Genomic DNA, 15735 nt, shown 5'->3' on the forward strand with positions numbered 1-15735 from the left:
CTGCGCATGCACCGAAGCCCGGAAGTAACCCGTTCCGGTACTTCTGTGTTCAGCGCAGTACGCAACCCGCAGTGTTCACAACCTGAGGTATGACTGTACAAATTAATAAATATTGTATGGATGGTGAGATTTGAACTCCTTCCTGGGAAAAACAACAAATTCTCAAATTTTAAAACATGCTTGTCCTCTATACCTTGTTTTCCACACACTGGGTAAGAGTGGTTCAACATGCATTATTACTGGTATATTTCCCACTGGAGTAGGGAAATCTTCCCTCCAGCAACCTAACATGTAACTCACATTTCAGATCATTTTTAGCGGGTTACACAATATAGGCCCCTGTACTTCTCCTAGCCAGTAACAAGGAGGGTCACTACAGAAGTTAGGACCCAGGCCGAGAGACAGAAAAGCTTGCATCAGAAGAGTGACTGAGAGCCAGCCTCAGCCTCACATGGATCAATACATTTTTAAGCCCATATGGTAATTTGGCTCTACATTAAACTTTTTTGACAGATTTCACTGCTAACATAGAACAAATGATAGTTTCAGATACAGTGGTCCCTCGGCTTATGAACTTAATCCGTTCCAAATGCACATGCATAGGTCGAAAAGTTCGGAAGTCGAAACGCGGTTTCCCATAGGAAAAAAATATTCTGGAAAATTCATAAGTCGATAAAACCGCATGTAAAAATTCGTAAGTCGAAAAACCTCATTTAAAGCCGCCAACAGTTTCCGTTCGGATGTAGAAAAATTCGTAAGCGTGCAGCCATTTGTTCCGTTCGTAAGTCGAAACCTACGATGTCAAGTAATTCGTAAGTTGAGGGACCACTGTAGTTGGTTTTCAAATAGTTTGGGATACATTCCAGGCATCAAAAAGCAATAAAGATGCACTGTGGATGGTGATAAATTAACAAACTGTTCCCAGAAGCAACAACTTATCTATCATTTTAGGAGCCACTGTGTCGGATGTTTTCGAGAAGTTTAATCAAAATATCATCAGAAACCAAATGAGGAGGTTCTTCAGAATGATTAAGCGACTGAGGCCACATCAGTTCATTCATGTAAGTAGTTTTATATGAGATGGCAAAAAGTAGCCACATTATTTACAAGGGAAAGTGGCATAAGAGTAATCAACACATAAGAAATCATAGGCTATTTTGTAATTATCAGGCAATATTTAAGCTAGCTGGAAGAGGAAATTCTATCCAGAGACTTTTAACAAATAATACATGTTGGCTCAGATTGAGTTTATATGTCTTGGGCTGCAGTTCCATAGACATAGAGTACTAAACTCTACTAAAGCAAGCCTTTCCCAACTTGACACCTGCCAGATGTTTCAGGCTGTAATTTGGATGGATGGAGGGTTAGTCCATTAACATCTGGAGGGCAGCAGGTTTCTCACCCCATGAGCTAGATAAGAAGAGCATTACCTGAAATCAAAGATTTGACAGTAACAAGAGGGAGCAATGGGACATGAAGAAACTGGGGAGAATTTGGAGGAAACAATAGCAGAAAAGAATAAATATAGGGATGGCTTAGGAATGGATAAAAGCATGCAACAAGGGCATTTTAGAAAGGAAATTGCACCCATTGCCCTCCCACTGCAGCCTTCCCCAAACTGGTGGCATCCAGATGCTTTGGACTACAACTCCCATCATCCCTGATGGCTGGGGCTGATGGGAGTTGGAGTCCAACATTACCAGGAGGGTCATTCGCAACTCCTTTCTTCTGTCTTTGAGGGTATTCCTTTACTGGTTTACAAAACCCAACCAACCTCTAGTTTAGCCAGGCCCAGTTTCCCAGGTAGCAATGGTGCCGAGTCTCGGAATTGGGAGGGTCAGAAAGAAATTCAGGAAAGCTGAGTAGTGGGCAGGACAAGAGGCAAAAGTGGCTGGAGCAATGAATGTACATTTCACCAATGCTCACTCACTCACACATCCCTCTCTATCCTCCATCCAGGGAAGCAAGAGGCATTATCAGAGTTCAAGGACATATTCCACTGAGACAAACACATTCAAGGAGGGTGCAAAACAGGGCAATCAGGTTTTGTAGTAGAAGCTTGGAGAGTCACATTTTACCCCGGGCCTCTTCACTCCTGGTATATGGCAAATAATATTTACTTAGTGCAACCCCTACTAAAGGTTAAAACAAACAAACCACCGGATAGTGATAGTGAAGCCAAATCCTGTTCATAGGTATATGATCATGAGGTCATATAACTCGAATGAGTACATACTAAGTCCACGTGAGCAGTGAAACTTTAGCCAACTCGGAGACACTGTCCACTAAAAATGAGGCTAGGGCAGGCATCCCCAAACTTTGGCCCTCCAGATGTTTTGGACTACAATTCCCATCTTCCCTGACCACTGGTCCCGTTAGCTAGGGATCATGGGAGTTGTAGGCCAAAACATTCGGAGGGCCGCAGTTTGGGGATATCTGGGCTAGGGCTACATTATGGTCAAGATATTTTAAAAACGAGTGAAAAGAAGAAAGTTATTTTTTTTGTCAAAGGCAAAGTCTGAAGTTTCAAGTAGCATGTTGGTGTGTTAGGTACCTAGGGTGTACTCTGCTACAAGCAAGGTAAATCAAAACTTTCTTCTGTTATACGGCTTTTGGGGCTATCGTGCTATCACAGCCAGGGGCGTAGCCAGGATGAAAATTAGGGGGGCGGGGGGAGGGGCCACAGCGGGGCAAGGAAAGCTCCCTTCTCCCTTGCCAGCTTTCCCTCCACCTGCCCCGGCGATCGCGGAGGGGGAGGAGGGGATCGGAGCAGCCCGATTTCGGGCTGCTCCGACCCCCTCCTCGAACGGCAGGGGCGAGGGGGCGCCAGGATCAGCCCGAAATCGGGCTGCTCCGACTCCCTCCTCCCCCTCCGCGATCGGCAGGGGCGAGGGGGCGCCAGGATCAGCCCGAAATTGGGCTGCTCCGATCCCCTCTGCGATTGCCGGGGCGGGCGGAGGGAAAGCCCCAGAGGCAGAGGGAGGGAAAACCCCAGAGCCGCGCAAAGCGTTTGGCTGGCTTTCCCTCCGCCCGCCCCACAACCAGCCAGCTAGAAGGGACGTCTCCCTTCTCCCTTGCTGGCTGTGGGGCGGGCGGAGGGAAAGCCAGCCAAACGCTTTGCGCGGCTCTGGGGTTTTCCCTCCGCCCGCCCCACAGCCAGCCAGGGAGAAGGGAGACGGCACCGGGTGGGCAGCCTGGCCAGCGGCCCTGCTTCTGGGGGGGGCAATTGCCCCCTCCTGCCTACGCCCATGATCACAGCTAATCTAAAAACGGAACAGACAAACAGATGTTTAGAAAAGCATGGCAGAATTATATACATATATTGGTCTCATGAAATTAGCAGGATATCATTGCTGCGTCTCTTTAACTATTCAGCGTGATGTATCTGAACTGTGTTGCACATTAATTAAATTGAGAGGGGGAGTGGAGGGACAGATAGAAAGAAGGTTTAATGCATATTCCGTGCCAGAATAATGCACAGGATTCCTCTACCCTTCAGTCTCAATCTAACGCCTTACAGATGCAAATGAAGGTTCCCGGTCAGCAACTAGTTTGCTTGGAGAAAAACACCTCTCCTTTAAGTGTTCTGTTCTCAAGTTCTGTTTCCAAGGACCACCACTTTCAATTCGTCCTACGAAAATTTCGTCTAGCGAGGCACCGTTTCCCATAGGAATGCATTAAAAGTCAATTAATGCGTTCCTATGGGCTCCGGGGGAACTGGTGGCGATGGCGGCGCTTGCTCTCTTGGCTCGGGGAAGGCAGGCAGGCGCTTCCCCGAGCCAAGAGAGCAAGCGCCGCTGCTGCCAACAACAGAGCCGGATTGGACGAAGCTTCGTCGGATCCGGCTCTGTCGGGCGGGGTGGGGGAAAGGTGAAGGAACGATCCTGCGCCTTTCCCCCACCGCCGCCAAGCCAGTGCCAGAGCCGAAGTGCGGCGTTGTGGCCGGGGGCTTTTCGCAGTTTGCCTCCCCCTTGGCTCGGGGAAGGCAAATGGCGAAAAGCCCCCACAGCGCTGCACTTCGGCTCCGGGGGGCGCTCTGTCGGGCGGTGGGGTGGGGAGCGGAGGATCCTCCGCTTTCACACACACACACTGCCTTTCCCCCACCGCCGCCAAGCCCCATGCCGGCTTTTCGCAGCGAGAAGCGGCGGCGGGGGAAGACCTTCTCCCGCTGCTGCCTCCTGAGACCTCCGAAGTTGTGCTCCGTGCCGGTGGTGCGGGGCGAGAGGCGGTGTCGGGGGAACACCTTCTCCCGCCGCCGCCTCCCGCCTGCCTCCCCCGACACGGAGCGCAACTTCAGAGACCTCCGAAGTTGCGCTCCGTGCCGGTGGTGTGGTGTGAGAGGCAGCCGCAGGGGAACACCTTCTCCCGCCTGCCTCCCCCGACACAGAGCGCAACTTCGGCGAAGGCAAGCGGGGGACACCTAGACCGCCCGCTTGCCTTCGCTGAGAAGGCGCCCGGCTTTCTCAGTGAAGGCAAGCGGGCGGACACCTAGTTCCTCCCCCGCTAGTTCCTCTTTGTGTTCCACTGGTCTCTGCCGGGGCAGAGACCAGCGGAACACAAAGGGGAACCAGCTGCAGCTGGGAAAGAAGGCAAAGGAAGATCAGCTGAGAGGCGCTGACAGCTCTCAGCTGATCTTCCTTTGCCTCCTTCCCTTGCTACAGCTGGTTCCCCTTTCGCTAGATGAATGCCCTGATTTTCTGATCGGAGGTTTTTATGGCCATGCTTGCAAGATGAAGCGGTGGCCATAGAAAACCTCGTTGTATAGCGAGGCAACCTCTGATCAGAAAATCCTTTCGTTAAGCGAAATTTTCGTCTAGCGAGGCACCCCTGTATATAACATCTTCTATGTAACTAGGCAAGCAGTTTCCGGCAAACTTGGCCATATGGTGATGGAACCTGTGACACTTCTCTGGTGGTCTTTCTCTGCTGTTTCAGATGTGGAGGGTTTAGACAAAAGAGCATGCCAACTGCCAGAAGAAATGCAGCAGATGGGGACCTCACACGCAGCTGGGCACTTAACCCATCGCCAGCTCCAAAAGTGAATCAATGAAACAAGTGTGCAAACAGCTTTAGGCTATAGGTGCTTAGAATTAAGAACGGTTTACACTAATTCACACATGACCCTGCAGACTGGAAGGTCTCTCCCTTTTCAACCACTGAAAAAAGGTCAAGAAGACTTTTGGATGGGCTGCCATTTTCTCCACAAAAAGATGATGGCAAGGGAAGCTTACTACCCTGAAATAGTCTGAAAGTTAACAGAAGTAATAGTAATACAATCCTATGTGTAATTAAAGGTACCATTTTAACAAGAGTGACAAAGGACAAGAGGATAGCTAGATAGACAAGAGGATATTGATGATAACTCCCCTGCTGCTGACATCTCATTCTTATAGATATAAGAATATGATTGATAACCATCCTGGTTATCAATCATATCTATAAGCATCAGTAATTCTGGATCATACGGTGGGCCCTGTGCTTAGAATTGTTAAGATGGGCTCCTGCTACACCAGAGCTGTCTGTTACCTTTTCGTTTTTCCTCTCTTCTGCTTTGCAGGCTGTGTTGGTTGGACTGCAAGTCGCCAGGCTACTGATGGGCCCGTTTCCTGCTTCTCCATTCAGGTTGACTGCAGTGACGTTGGGAGGAGTAATCGCTGCCGCCGCCGATGTGAGGGGAATCATGGGCCTGGCACACTGTGCTCCAGGGATGATGTGCACAGGGGAGTGGTGGATGTGTTGCGGGGAAACCACAGAGTGTGGCCTGACCACAGTGCTTGGGAGGCGGGATGGGGAGTTCTGGGTTCTTAGTGGTGAGACTGTAGCTGTGGGCCGGTCCTGTGCCTGCACAGAAGGGTGGACAACTGGAAAGAAAAAGGAACAGTAAAGAAATAACTTGACTGGCACTAAACACGGTCAAAAATAGGAAGGGCCATATAGTACAGTTGTACCTTGGAAGTCAAATGGAATCCATTCCCAAAGTCTGTTCGACTTCCAAAACGTTTGCAAACCAAAGCGCAGCTTCTGGTTGGCTGCAGGAAGCTCCTGCAGCCAATCAGAAGCTGCGGAAACCCCACTGGACGTTCGGGTTGCAAAGAACGTTCGCAACACTCACTTCCAGGTTTGCGGTGGGATCCAAATATGACTGTAGTCACTTTTAAAGGTTGTAAAGTGGTCTGGATCATGCCAGCATTCCAAACCTGTCCAGTGTGTGGACTGATACACACAGTAGAACCTCTACTTACATCCTGCTCTACTTAGGCCTGTTCCAAGTCATGACCGCGGCAAACCTGGAAGTATATACTGGGTTTGCCGCAATTTGCGCATGCACAGAAGCTGGCTGCCGCCGAATGCACCTGCACACAACGGTGCCTCTACCAGAGACCCGTTTCGCCATAAGGACGGGCCTCTGGAACGGACTGTGGTTGTGAGTAGAGGTTCCACTGTATTAAAGCACTGGAATAAATTGTACTGAAAGTAATTCCTAATGTGGTGCGCATAGTATTTTTTTTTAAAAAAAATTGTTGCAAGGCCACCGACTCATCTCAGAAGTACATTTTATTCCAAACAAATACTTTTAGGATCAGGTTGGCATTCGTTTCAACAAGACTTGCCTACTACAAAGGCAGAAAAAGAAAAAAGGATATCACATTTAAAATCACGCAGATTTACTTGCATTTGAACATAGGAAAGCTACCTAATTATTAAGTTCAGATTACTCATCCACCTACCTGTGTATTTTCTGCACTTATTGGCCACAGGTCTCTGAGTCTTTCCATTATTTGCTATTATTATACTATACTATAATCTGAACCTTTTAACTGGAGATGCCAGGGATTGAACGTGGGACATTCTGCATGAAAAGCAGCTGCTCTACTACTGAGCTGTGGTCCCTAGCATTATATATTTGCCATTATAGATATTATTGGGCAGAGGAGACTTTTAGGGTAGCGCGACAAGTTCTGATCGCACCGGGCGCAACCCCTACAGGGGGTGATAATAAGAAGGGGGCGTCTAATTTTAGAGTCTCAAAAAGCTGAAATTTGAGGGGGCCAATGTCTGCCACTGTATTGGGGAGTAGTTTTAAAAACCATACTGAAGATTCTTCTCCCAGTATTTACCCTTCATACAAACAGAACTATCAACCACAAGAAGTTGTTTATCGCAAGGGAGTAACAAGCTATCTCAGAATAACAAAGATAAAGAGGTTATTGAGGACTCAACATCAAACTCCAAATTCAGGCTCAAACGCTGTCCAAGCAATACCGCTTCTTATATTCAACAGTGCAATCATATGTTCGCGTAGCTACTCAGAAACAAGCCCCACTATGTTCAATGGGGCTCAGGTAACGGTGCATAACCAGGAAGCCACTATGGTGCCCTCCAGATGTTATGGACTCCAACTCTCAAAGGTCAATGAGAATTGTAGCCTGCAATGTCTGGAGGGCACTACATTAGCTATCCCTGGTGCAGAAGATGGGAACCAAAGAGCAACATCAAAATATCATGCGGCACCTCGTCCTTACTTTTCTAAGGAATTAAGTTATTTTCTCACTCTTTTGCTTCTCTGAGAAATAGCACAGCTTATATCAATTTCTTATTTGTTCTGCTCAGAACAAGATCTCTGTAGTCTACTAATTTCCCTGAAAATTCAGAGATAGCACAAGCTGCTCGACCTGGCATTGAGGCAGTCATTTAACCTCCCAAATCTACACTGTGGCACCGTTGCCAGGTGTTGAGTGTTGCTGTTTTTAAATAAAAAAATTCTCGGGACAAATTAGATAGCTCTGCAGGATGAGGAGGCAATCTGTCAGCCTCAGGAAGTATTTCTGAAATGGCTCTAAGTTGCCACAGGGATACATAATTAACTTTTTTTATAATTTACTATGCATTATAGTCAATGTTAAAAGCAGAATGAATCTGTACGCAGGTAATTATTATTTGAATCAAGAAATCCATCTGGGAAAAGGTACATTTCAGAATGCATGTATTCTGTTTACATTTTATTTTCAATAAAAGGTAGCTGTATTCCAAGACCTCAGATTTATCGCTCGTGTTTGCCTTGCATAATAATAAATACATTTCATTTTTCAGAGCCTAATAAAATGTTTTTTAAAATGTTAAGTCATGCACTGCTTGTCAAGTGGATTTAGAAGCATTAACCTTCTCAGCATGCAGAGTGTTTTATGCCCCAAAATGTATTTGTGTAAATATTTGTAAGCACTGTAATTGATTTCAGCTGTGGCAAGTGGACAACCTGATAAACAAAATGCAGTTCCCAGCAATCAATAAATACTACCCTAAACACTACAAGGCCCATAAAAACCTTTCCTTATTGCATGCTGGGCTTCAAATAGAGCAGAATATTTTCAGAGGAAACCTACAGAGACAAAAGGCTTCCCGGGGCTTGTGCATCTGAGACAGAATATCAGATTTGGGGAATATGGATTGTTCGGACACATGAAGGACCTATACGTACCCATTTGTACAGAACTGCGGGGCTGGATGCCTGTCTGCTGAGAGGAATACCTCAAGCAATTATTCATCTGCGGAGAGGCTGTTGGCAGCTGGGGCTGAGTGGGCGGAGCAGTGATTGGAACAGCTGGCCTGACAACAGCAGCGGTGTTTGTAAGAGCCGGGCTTCCTGGGTGGACAGCTCCCGGAGAGCCTTTGGCTGTGGGAGACCCTCCTGCCAAAGTCCTCGGCTGACCAGCTCCGGCAGGAACCCTAGAGAGAAAAAGAGATGAGAGATAGAGAGAGGAAGCCGAAAGCAAATGCTCTGTACAGGCACACAAGAAGACATCAAAGGCATATTCTTATCATCGTTTCCCGAGGGATAGCCTTGTTGGCCTGCTCTGCAGCAAAGGCACTCAGTTGCACCTCTCAATAGGTTTCCCTGGCCCAGTGCTAGGTTTCTCTGGTGAAATCTAGAGTTCATGCACCTATGCAAAGCCTGCAGGTTGCTGCAGATTAATTATTATTATTATTATTATTAATTATTATTTTATTAATGTGATGCAGCCACAAAAACACAACAATGTAATGGAGTAATAATAATAATGTAATGCAAGACTGGTGCAAGAATATTTGGAGGAAAGAGTTAACTTCAGGCCATTTTGTCTACGAAATTTTTCATCCCAGAAGCTAAAGCAGTATTTGGATCATTAATTTTAATCGACTAACCTGAGTACCTCTGGGTAGGCATGCCTCTTTGCTTGGCTACGTTTGTCACCAAGGACTGCAAAGAAGTCTGAATGACTGCATGCTACAGAAATTATGATGGAATGAAGGTCGTTGGGTCTGTAAATTTTACAGGGTAAGCGCACTGAGAGACTGTAGCTTCGGGAGCAAAATGTAATGCAAAAGGCACAACATGTGAAAAACCAGCAGCAGCTAACAAATTGAATTCAATGAGTGTTAGGCACACCTAACTCTGCACTGCACTGCAACCTTATAGTCTTCCAGTAATTTATCTTCCTTAGGGTCTTTATACATGCAGCAGAAAGACCCAAACAGAAATCCTTAATCTCACAATTGCTCCCTTAAGCAGAAATAATTTTTGCAGTTCAAAAGGAACGCTGTCTTTATGACCATTGGTCTTAGATTATTCTCCTGGGTAACATAAGGCCCCTGCTTAATTGCAAATAGATACATTTAAATTGTTGTAACAACTAATATGCATGCTTGTTCTGTAAATATATGAATTAGATAGCTGGAAACTTAGGTCAAAGATTTAAATCAATCCCTTTTTTTGGTAGTTTAATTTATCATGATTTAAATATCAGAATCTTCTTTACCTGGTTGCTCAAAACCAGCCAGGTGAAGAAAAAAAGGGGGAGAAAAATTAACTCCAGCACCTTAGCTTAAACAGTATCATTGAGATAAATATCACAAAGATATATTACACTGCCTTGTTGAGATTTAAATTGTTTGCAATTCTGGTTTCTAGAGAGTGCTTAAAGTATAAGTTTCCAGTTCAGATGTCACTGGAAATTGGTTTAACAAAGCAGGAAGTATCTCTGAAGATACACCTGGCTTGCCAGTAGTACATGTGAAAAGGACCTAGGGGTCTTAGTAGGCCACAAGTTTAATATGAGTCAACAGTGTGATGAAGCAGCAAAAAAAGCTAATGCTATTCTAGGCTACATCAACAGAAGTATAGTGTCCACATCAAGGAAAGTAATAGTACCACTCTATTGTGCCTTGGTCAGACCACACATGGAATCCTGTGGCGAGTTCTGAGCAGGGCCAGCTCTAGGTAAGGTCCCGGTGGGTGGGCTGGGAGGTGGGGCGCTGCGCGGCAAAGCTGCGCGGAAGCCAGGCATGCCGCTGCGAGGGTGGGGACGCCGGAGCGATCTCCGCGCCTCAGCGGCAGGGCGCCCGACCTGCTCCAGACTGCCCTGGTTCTGAGTGCCACAATTTAAGAAGGACATTGGCAAGCTGGGTTGTGTGCAGAGGAGGGCAACCAAGATGATCAAGAGTCTGGAAACCTTATGGAAGCCTTATGAGGAATGATTGAGGGAGTTGGGTATGTTTAGCCTGGGAAAGAGGAGACTGTTAAGAGATATGAGAGCCATCTTCAAATATCTAAAGGGCTGTCACATGGAAGATAGAGCAAGCTTGTTTTCTCTTACTCCGGGGGGATTCAAGTTACAAGAAAGGAGATTCTGACTAAACATCAGGAAGAACTCTCACTTAGACCTGTTAGACAGTGAAACAGACTCCCCCGGCAGTTTTTAAGCAGAGTTGGATGGCCATCTGCCATGGGAGCTTTAGTTGAGGTTCTTGCATTGCAGGGGGTTGGAGCAGAATGACCCTTAGGCTCCTTTCCAACTCTACAATTCTATAGGCAGAGATATAGAGAAGGAAGCACCTGAGCTCATTCCCACTTGAATAAAGCATGGCTTGTTGGACCAGGAATGTTACCTCTAAACTGTGTCACTGAGTAAGACCAATAAACCCTTTAGTCAAGTGCTATCTATCCTGAGTGTAAACAACAATCTAGAGTCTCTGACACATACATAAAGTATGACGGATAGCAGAGTGATATACACCATGGCTTCTCTCTCTTTCTCTCTATTTTAGGAAAACCCAGTGCAATCTGAAAAGAAATATATTCGTATGCTAACATTGCTCAGTATATGTTTGGTTGCTCAGTGCCGATCTTTCCACTGTTCCTCACCTCGAAACAGGAGTTACGTAGTTGCCTGGAAAGACTCCACACATGCCGTTTCTCAAAGACGTCCCTTTGAACCAGCCATCCTGACACTTCTCAATAACGCGATACATTTCACCCTTGCGTAGTTCCAGTTCATCCGTCTTCTGGGGCTTGTATGCATATAATGCCAAGTAGCTGTAAGAAAGGAATGACATAAATAGGGAAGGTATGAAGTTGAAACACACACATGTGACCTGATTCAGGCTGCATCTCAGTTCTCCCCAATCAGAAAGCTCTGTTTGTCAGAAATGATGCTTCCTAAATACATAGGTAAGAGGGAGTTACTGAAAGTGTAAAGAATGGCAAATTATTCCAGCTAAAAAGCAAGAATACTAAATGGCACCATCCCGGTAAAATTAGGCATGGCACCCTAGGCCTCACTAATAATAACTGGACTTAACGTCAGTTGTAAATAACTTCCACTGGTGTCAAAAGGACAGTCTCAATCTTAGCTGGATGTGACAGACTGAGATGAAAAGGAACAATGAATCTGAACTCATGGCAGGGGGCTGGACTAGATGACCATTGAGTACCTTCCAACTCTAAGGTTCTATTATTAAAATGCTGCAATAATCCAGAAATGCCACAAAATAATTACTAGAAATAATTAATAAAGAAAACAATTCCCAATTTCCCCTGTTTATAAGCTATGAAAATGCTCCTTAAAATGTTCTGAACATTTGTTGCATTGCACAAGACTGCCCTTTTCTACTAAACCCCGTGTGGATTTTTCTAGCAATAGGAGTAACAGTAGTAGGGGGAGTTCAGTCCCAGAACAGATGAAAAAAGAAACACTGAACTACTTCTGACGATAGACTGCATCCAATAAATATGATGCATGGCTTTTAAAACTTCTGTTTTCCAGGAAATGTAATTTGAAAAATAAATCCCGCTTTCTTTCTTTATCCTTTTCCTTTACGGTGCCACGAATTCTTTTGCACTGTTTTGCAGTCAGGAAATAAAAATGGCAGTAATTATTAGGACACTTACATTTTTCTAACAAGTCCTCTAGGTGCACTTTAGGGCTCAATTTACCATGTGCTTGCAGTATGGAATGCCCAGATCTTTTGTGTGTTTATTTGATGGTAAACATGCGAAAGCACTACAGCCACCCTCATTGCCCATACATGTGCAATGGACCACTCTAACATGGGCCATGCTCTCTGCCACTCCTGGGCGACATGCACACACCAGACATAGATATTAACACTACAGCATCTGCAACTGGCCAGTGGCACTAGAAAGGGACAAACTGGGAATCTGCCTTGACCTTTACGCAGGCAAACCAGCAGCTGCAGCTACTAAGTCACTGGGGGGGAAAGACCAAATGTGGCACAGAAGGGGTGTTTAAAGGGCTTCTTTGAGCAGGTCGAGAGGTTGGAAGAGGGTACAGAACGGGTACCAAGCCGCCCAATGGAACTTGCACTGAAACCAGAAGAGCAAATGTACAATCCCTAGCCATGGTCCTAGCACCTTGCTGTGGCGGTTAGGCACTATGACAATATTATCTCTCCGCTATATAAGAACCAAGTGGCTGTGGTCTTCCACACAATGACAATTTAACTGTTTTTGCCTGAACAAAGACTTGCAATGCCATATATAATAAACCTTGAATTAGATGAGGCTGCAAGTTACCCGATTTATGTTGTTGATTGACCAGTTTCAGCTGCTTTGCTTTCAGCACCTTCAATAAGATTTGCTACTGGGTTCATATCCCTACCCAGTCTTGTCTGTCTATTGACCATCAGTGTGATTGACACTTTTAATCATGGATAGGGAAACTGTGGCTGCCCAGATGTTGCAAGGCACTAACTCCCACCAGCCCTAGTCACCATGGCCTATGCTATTATGGGATTTGTCATCTAACAATATCTGGAAGCCTGCAGGTTCCCCATCCCTGTTTTTAGCAAAGATGGCTGTACCAACATTTCTAAAAAACCACCTTTGCAAAAGTTGACCCAACCCTTATGCGTGGATCTGTTTGCTGGATGGAGGTGGAAGGGAGCCCCGCTGACACCTGTTGTGAAAAAGCATGGAAAAGCCATTCTTGCGCAGAAATGACCTAGATAAGGAAAAAAAAATGTATTTCCATTTCCTAGGAGCATGCTCTTGGCATAGTATTGAGATTAACGGTGTTATCCAGCTACGAAGTCTCTGGACATGACTGTTTTTCATCACCCACTAGCATACACTTTGAGGCTGAGATAAACTATAAAAAGAGAGAGAGAGAGGAAATACCACCCTAGCACCTTCAAAGCGGCAATAAGATGACATTTCACAGCACGGTGGGCTGGATCTAGTTAACTGACACAGTTTTAATCTACAATATTCAGCACTAAAAGTTGCCTGCCAGAATTTCCAGATTTAACTTTGGGCCTGAGGGACTCAACTGTGACTGAATTTATAATGTTGAATTCATGGTGCTATGGTTAATGTCATCTCTGTAGGTCTATTATCAGTTTGAGACACAATTGCTTTGAAGTGAAGCCTGGCTCCCGGCCACAAAGAGCATGAAGGTGCTTATTTTTCTTTCCCCTCTCTATATAAAATATTCTATAACTTGGTCAAGTGAAACACCGTAGGCAGCTGGCTGCTAAAATGAACAGAGGACCTGCCATATATATATATATATATATATAGAGAGAGAGAGAGAGAGAGAGAGAGAGAGAGAGAGATATGAAAGATGGGGAATTAACTGCTTATGCTGCAAACTGAAACACATCTACAATTCTATGATTTGTACAATTACACCATTAACTGTACAACTGTTACTATCCAATTATCTTATCTGGAGTGGTGTTTCCTTGCCCATCGATGTGGTTTCACCACCACAGCGAATTACTACGAAAGCTGAAGCTTAGGTCTTAGAACATCTGCTTTGCAGGCAAAAGGTCCCAGGTTCAATCCTTGGTCGTGGGTGGACCCGTCATATGAAACCCTGGTAAGCCACTGCCAGTCTGCGTGGGCAATAGGATGAACCTATCGCCTGACTATAAGGCAGATTCCTATGTTCCAACAGATAGACGTAGTTCTCTTCTTATACAAATACATTAAGGCTGCATTCAGAAGTCATGCTGAAACACAGCTTTGTGCAATGTTCATCATAAGCCATGGTTTCATCAAATAGCCTTGCTTCAAACAAACCAGTTAATGTTTATCATGCTGGCTCAGATGAAATGATCTAACCTCTGGGCGCAAGAGCAATTGCATGGGAGGAGGAGAGCAGAGCGCACTGATCAAAGGTTCATTGCAGCTCATTCACAGGGGGCTAAGCAATAACAGTTAAGTGTGACACCTGAAGATGGCCTATGTCTGAATGCATCTCCAGGTAGGGCTGGGAAACAGAGACCCCTGTTTAAAATTCCTACGCTGCCAGTCAGTGTGGAACAGTGTTTCCCAAACCTGGGTCTCCAGCTGTTTTTGGACTACAATTCTCATCATCCCTGACCACTGGTCCACCTAACTAAGGATGATGGGAGTTGTAGTCTAAAACCGGATCAAACTTGGGTTTGGGAAACACTGGTGTAGCACAATTCAAAGTGTAGGTGCTGACCTTTAAAGCCCTAAACGGCCTCGGCCCAGTATACCTGAAGGAGCGTCTCCACCCCCGTCGTTCAGCACGGACACTGAGGTCCAGCTCTGAGAGCTTTCTGGTGGTTCCCTCACTGTGAGAAGTGAGGTTACAGGGAACCAGCCAGAGGACCTTCTCAGTAGTGGTGCCCGTCCTGTGGAACGCCCTCCCATCAGATGTCAAGGAAATAAACAACTTTCTGACTTTTAGAAGACATCTGAAGGCAGCTCTGTTTAGGGAAGTTCTTAATGTTTGATGTTTTATCGTGTTTTTAATATTCTATTGGGAACCACCCAGAGTGGCTGGGGAAACCCAGCCAGATGGGCGGGATATTATTATTATTATTATGCTCAGCTGGATGGGTCAATGGCTTGGCTCAGTATAAGGCAGCTTCCTATGTTCCTGATTATGGACATACTAAAGATGTTGTGCCGTCATTGAAAAGGGAAGTTAAAAGCAGGGTAATTTAGTTTCCTGAATTTCTCCTTTGGGCAAAGCAGATTATTAAATTCAGATTTATTTTTGGAAATATACATCGGGCCCACACTTGGGTTTCTGTTTCAGCAGTATAACCTATGTGAAATACATACAAATATAAAAACACATCCATTATGAGATTTATTTAAAGACATTTAAAGTCTTATCTCTGATAAAGTCAACCTCTTCTTCTTCTTCTTCTTCTTCTTCTTCTTCTTCTTCTTCTTCTTCTTCTTCTTCTTAGTCAGGCATCTCCAAACTTTGGCCCTCCAGATGTTTTGGACTACAATTCCCATCTTCCCCGACCACTGGTCCTGTTAGCTAGGGATCATGGGAGTTGTAGGCCAAAACATCTGGAGGGCCGCAGTTTGGGGATGCCTGTTCTAAGTAATAGTTAATCAACCTGAATCATCTATTCCCTAAGCTGAAGCTTTTTGCCCAAATGATGTTAATGCTATGTCTTCATTTTTCT

The 15735-nt window shown here is 45.4% G+C and overlaps 1 protein-coding gene across 2 annotated transcripts in view; it reads right to left on the bottom strand.

The window, feature by feature from the left end:
- SH3RF3 (SH3 domain containing ring finger 3) overlaps nt 1-15735 on the bottom strand; it is a 205045-nt gene that overhangs the window by 18584 nt on the left and 170726 nt on the right. For both annotated transcript variants that reach the window (XM_060273399.1, XM_035114298.2), the window contains 3 exons: nt 11180-11350; nt 8477-8724; nt 5527-5861 (listed from right to left, as the gene is read on the bottom strand). In XM_060273399.1, the coding sequence (XP_060129382.1) occupies nt 5527-5861; nt 8477-8724; nt 11180-11350 (754 nt within the window). The remainder of the gene's footprint in view (nt 1-5526; nt 5862-8476; nt 8725-11179; nt 11351-15735) is intronic.

The sequence above is a fragment of the Zootoca vivipara genome, chromosome 4 (assembly GCF_963506605.1).
Source record: "Zootoca vivipara chromosome 4, rZooViv1.1, whole genome shotgun sequence".
Taxonomy (NCBI): Eukaryota; Metazoa; Chordata; class Lepidosauria; order Squamata; family Lacertidae; genus Zootoca; species Zootoca vivipara.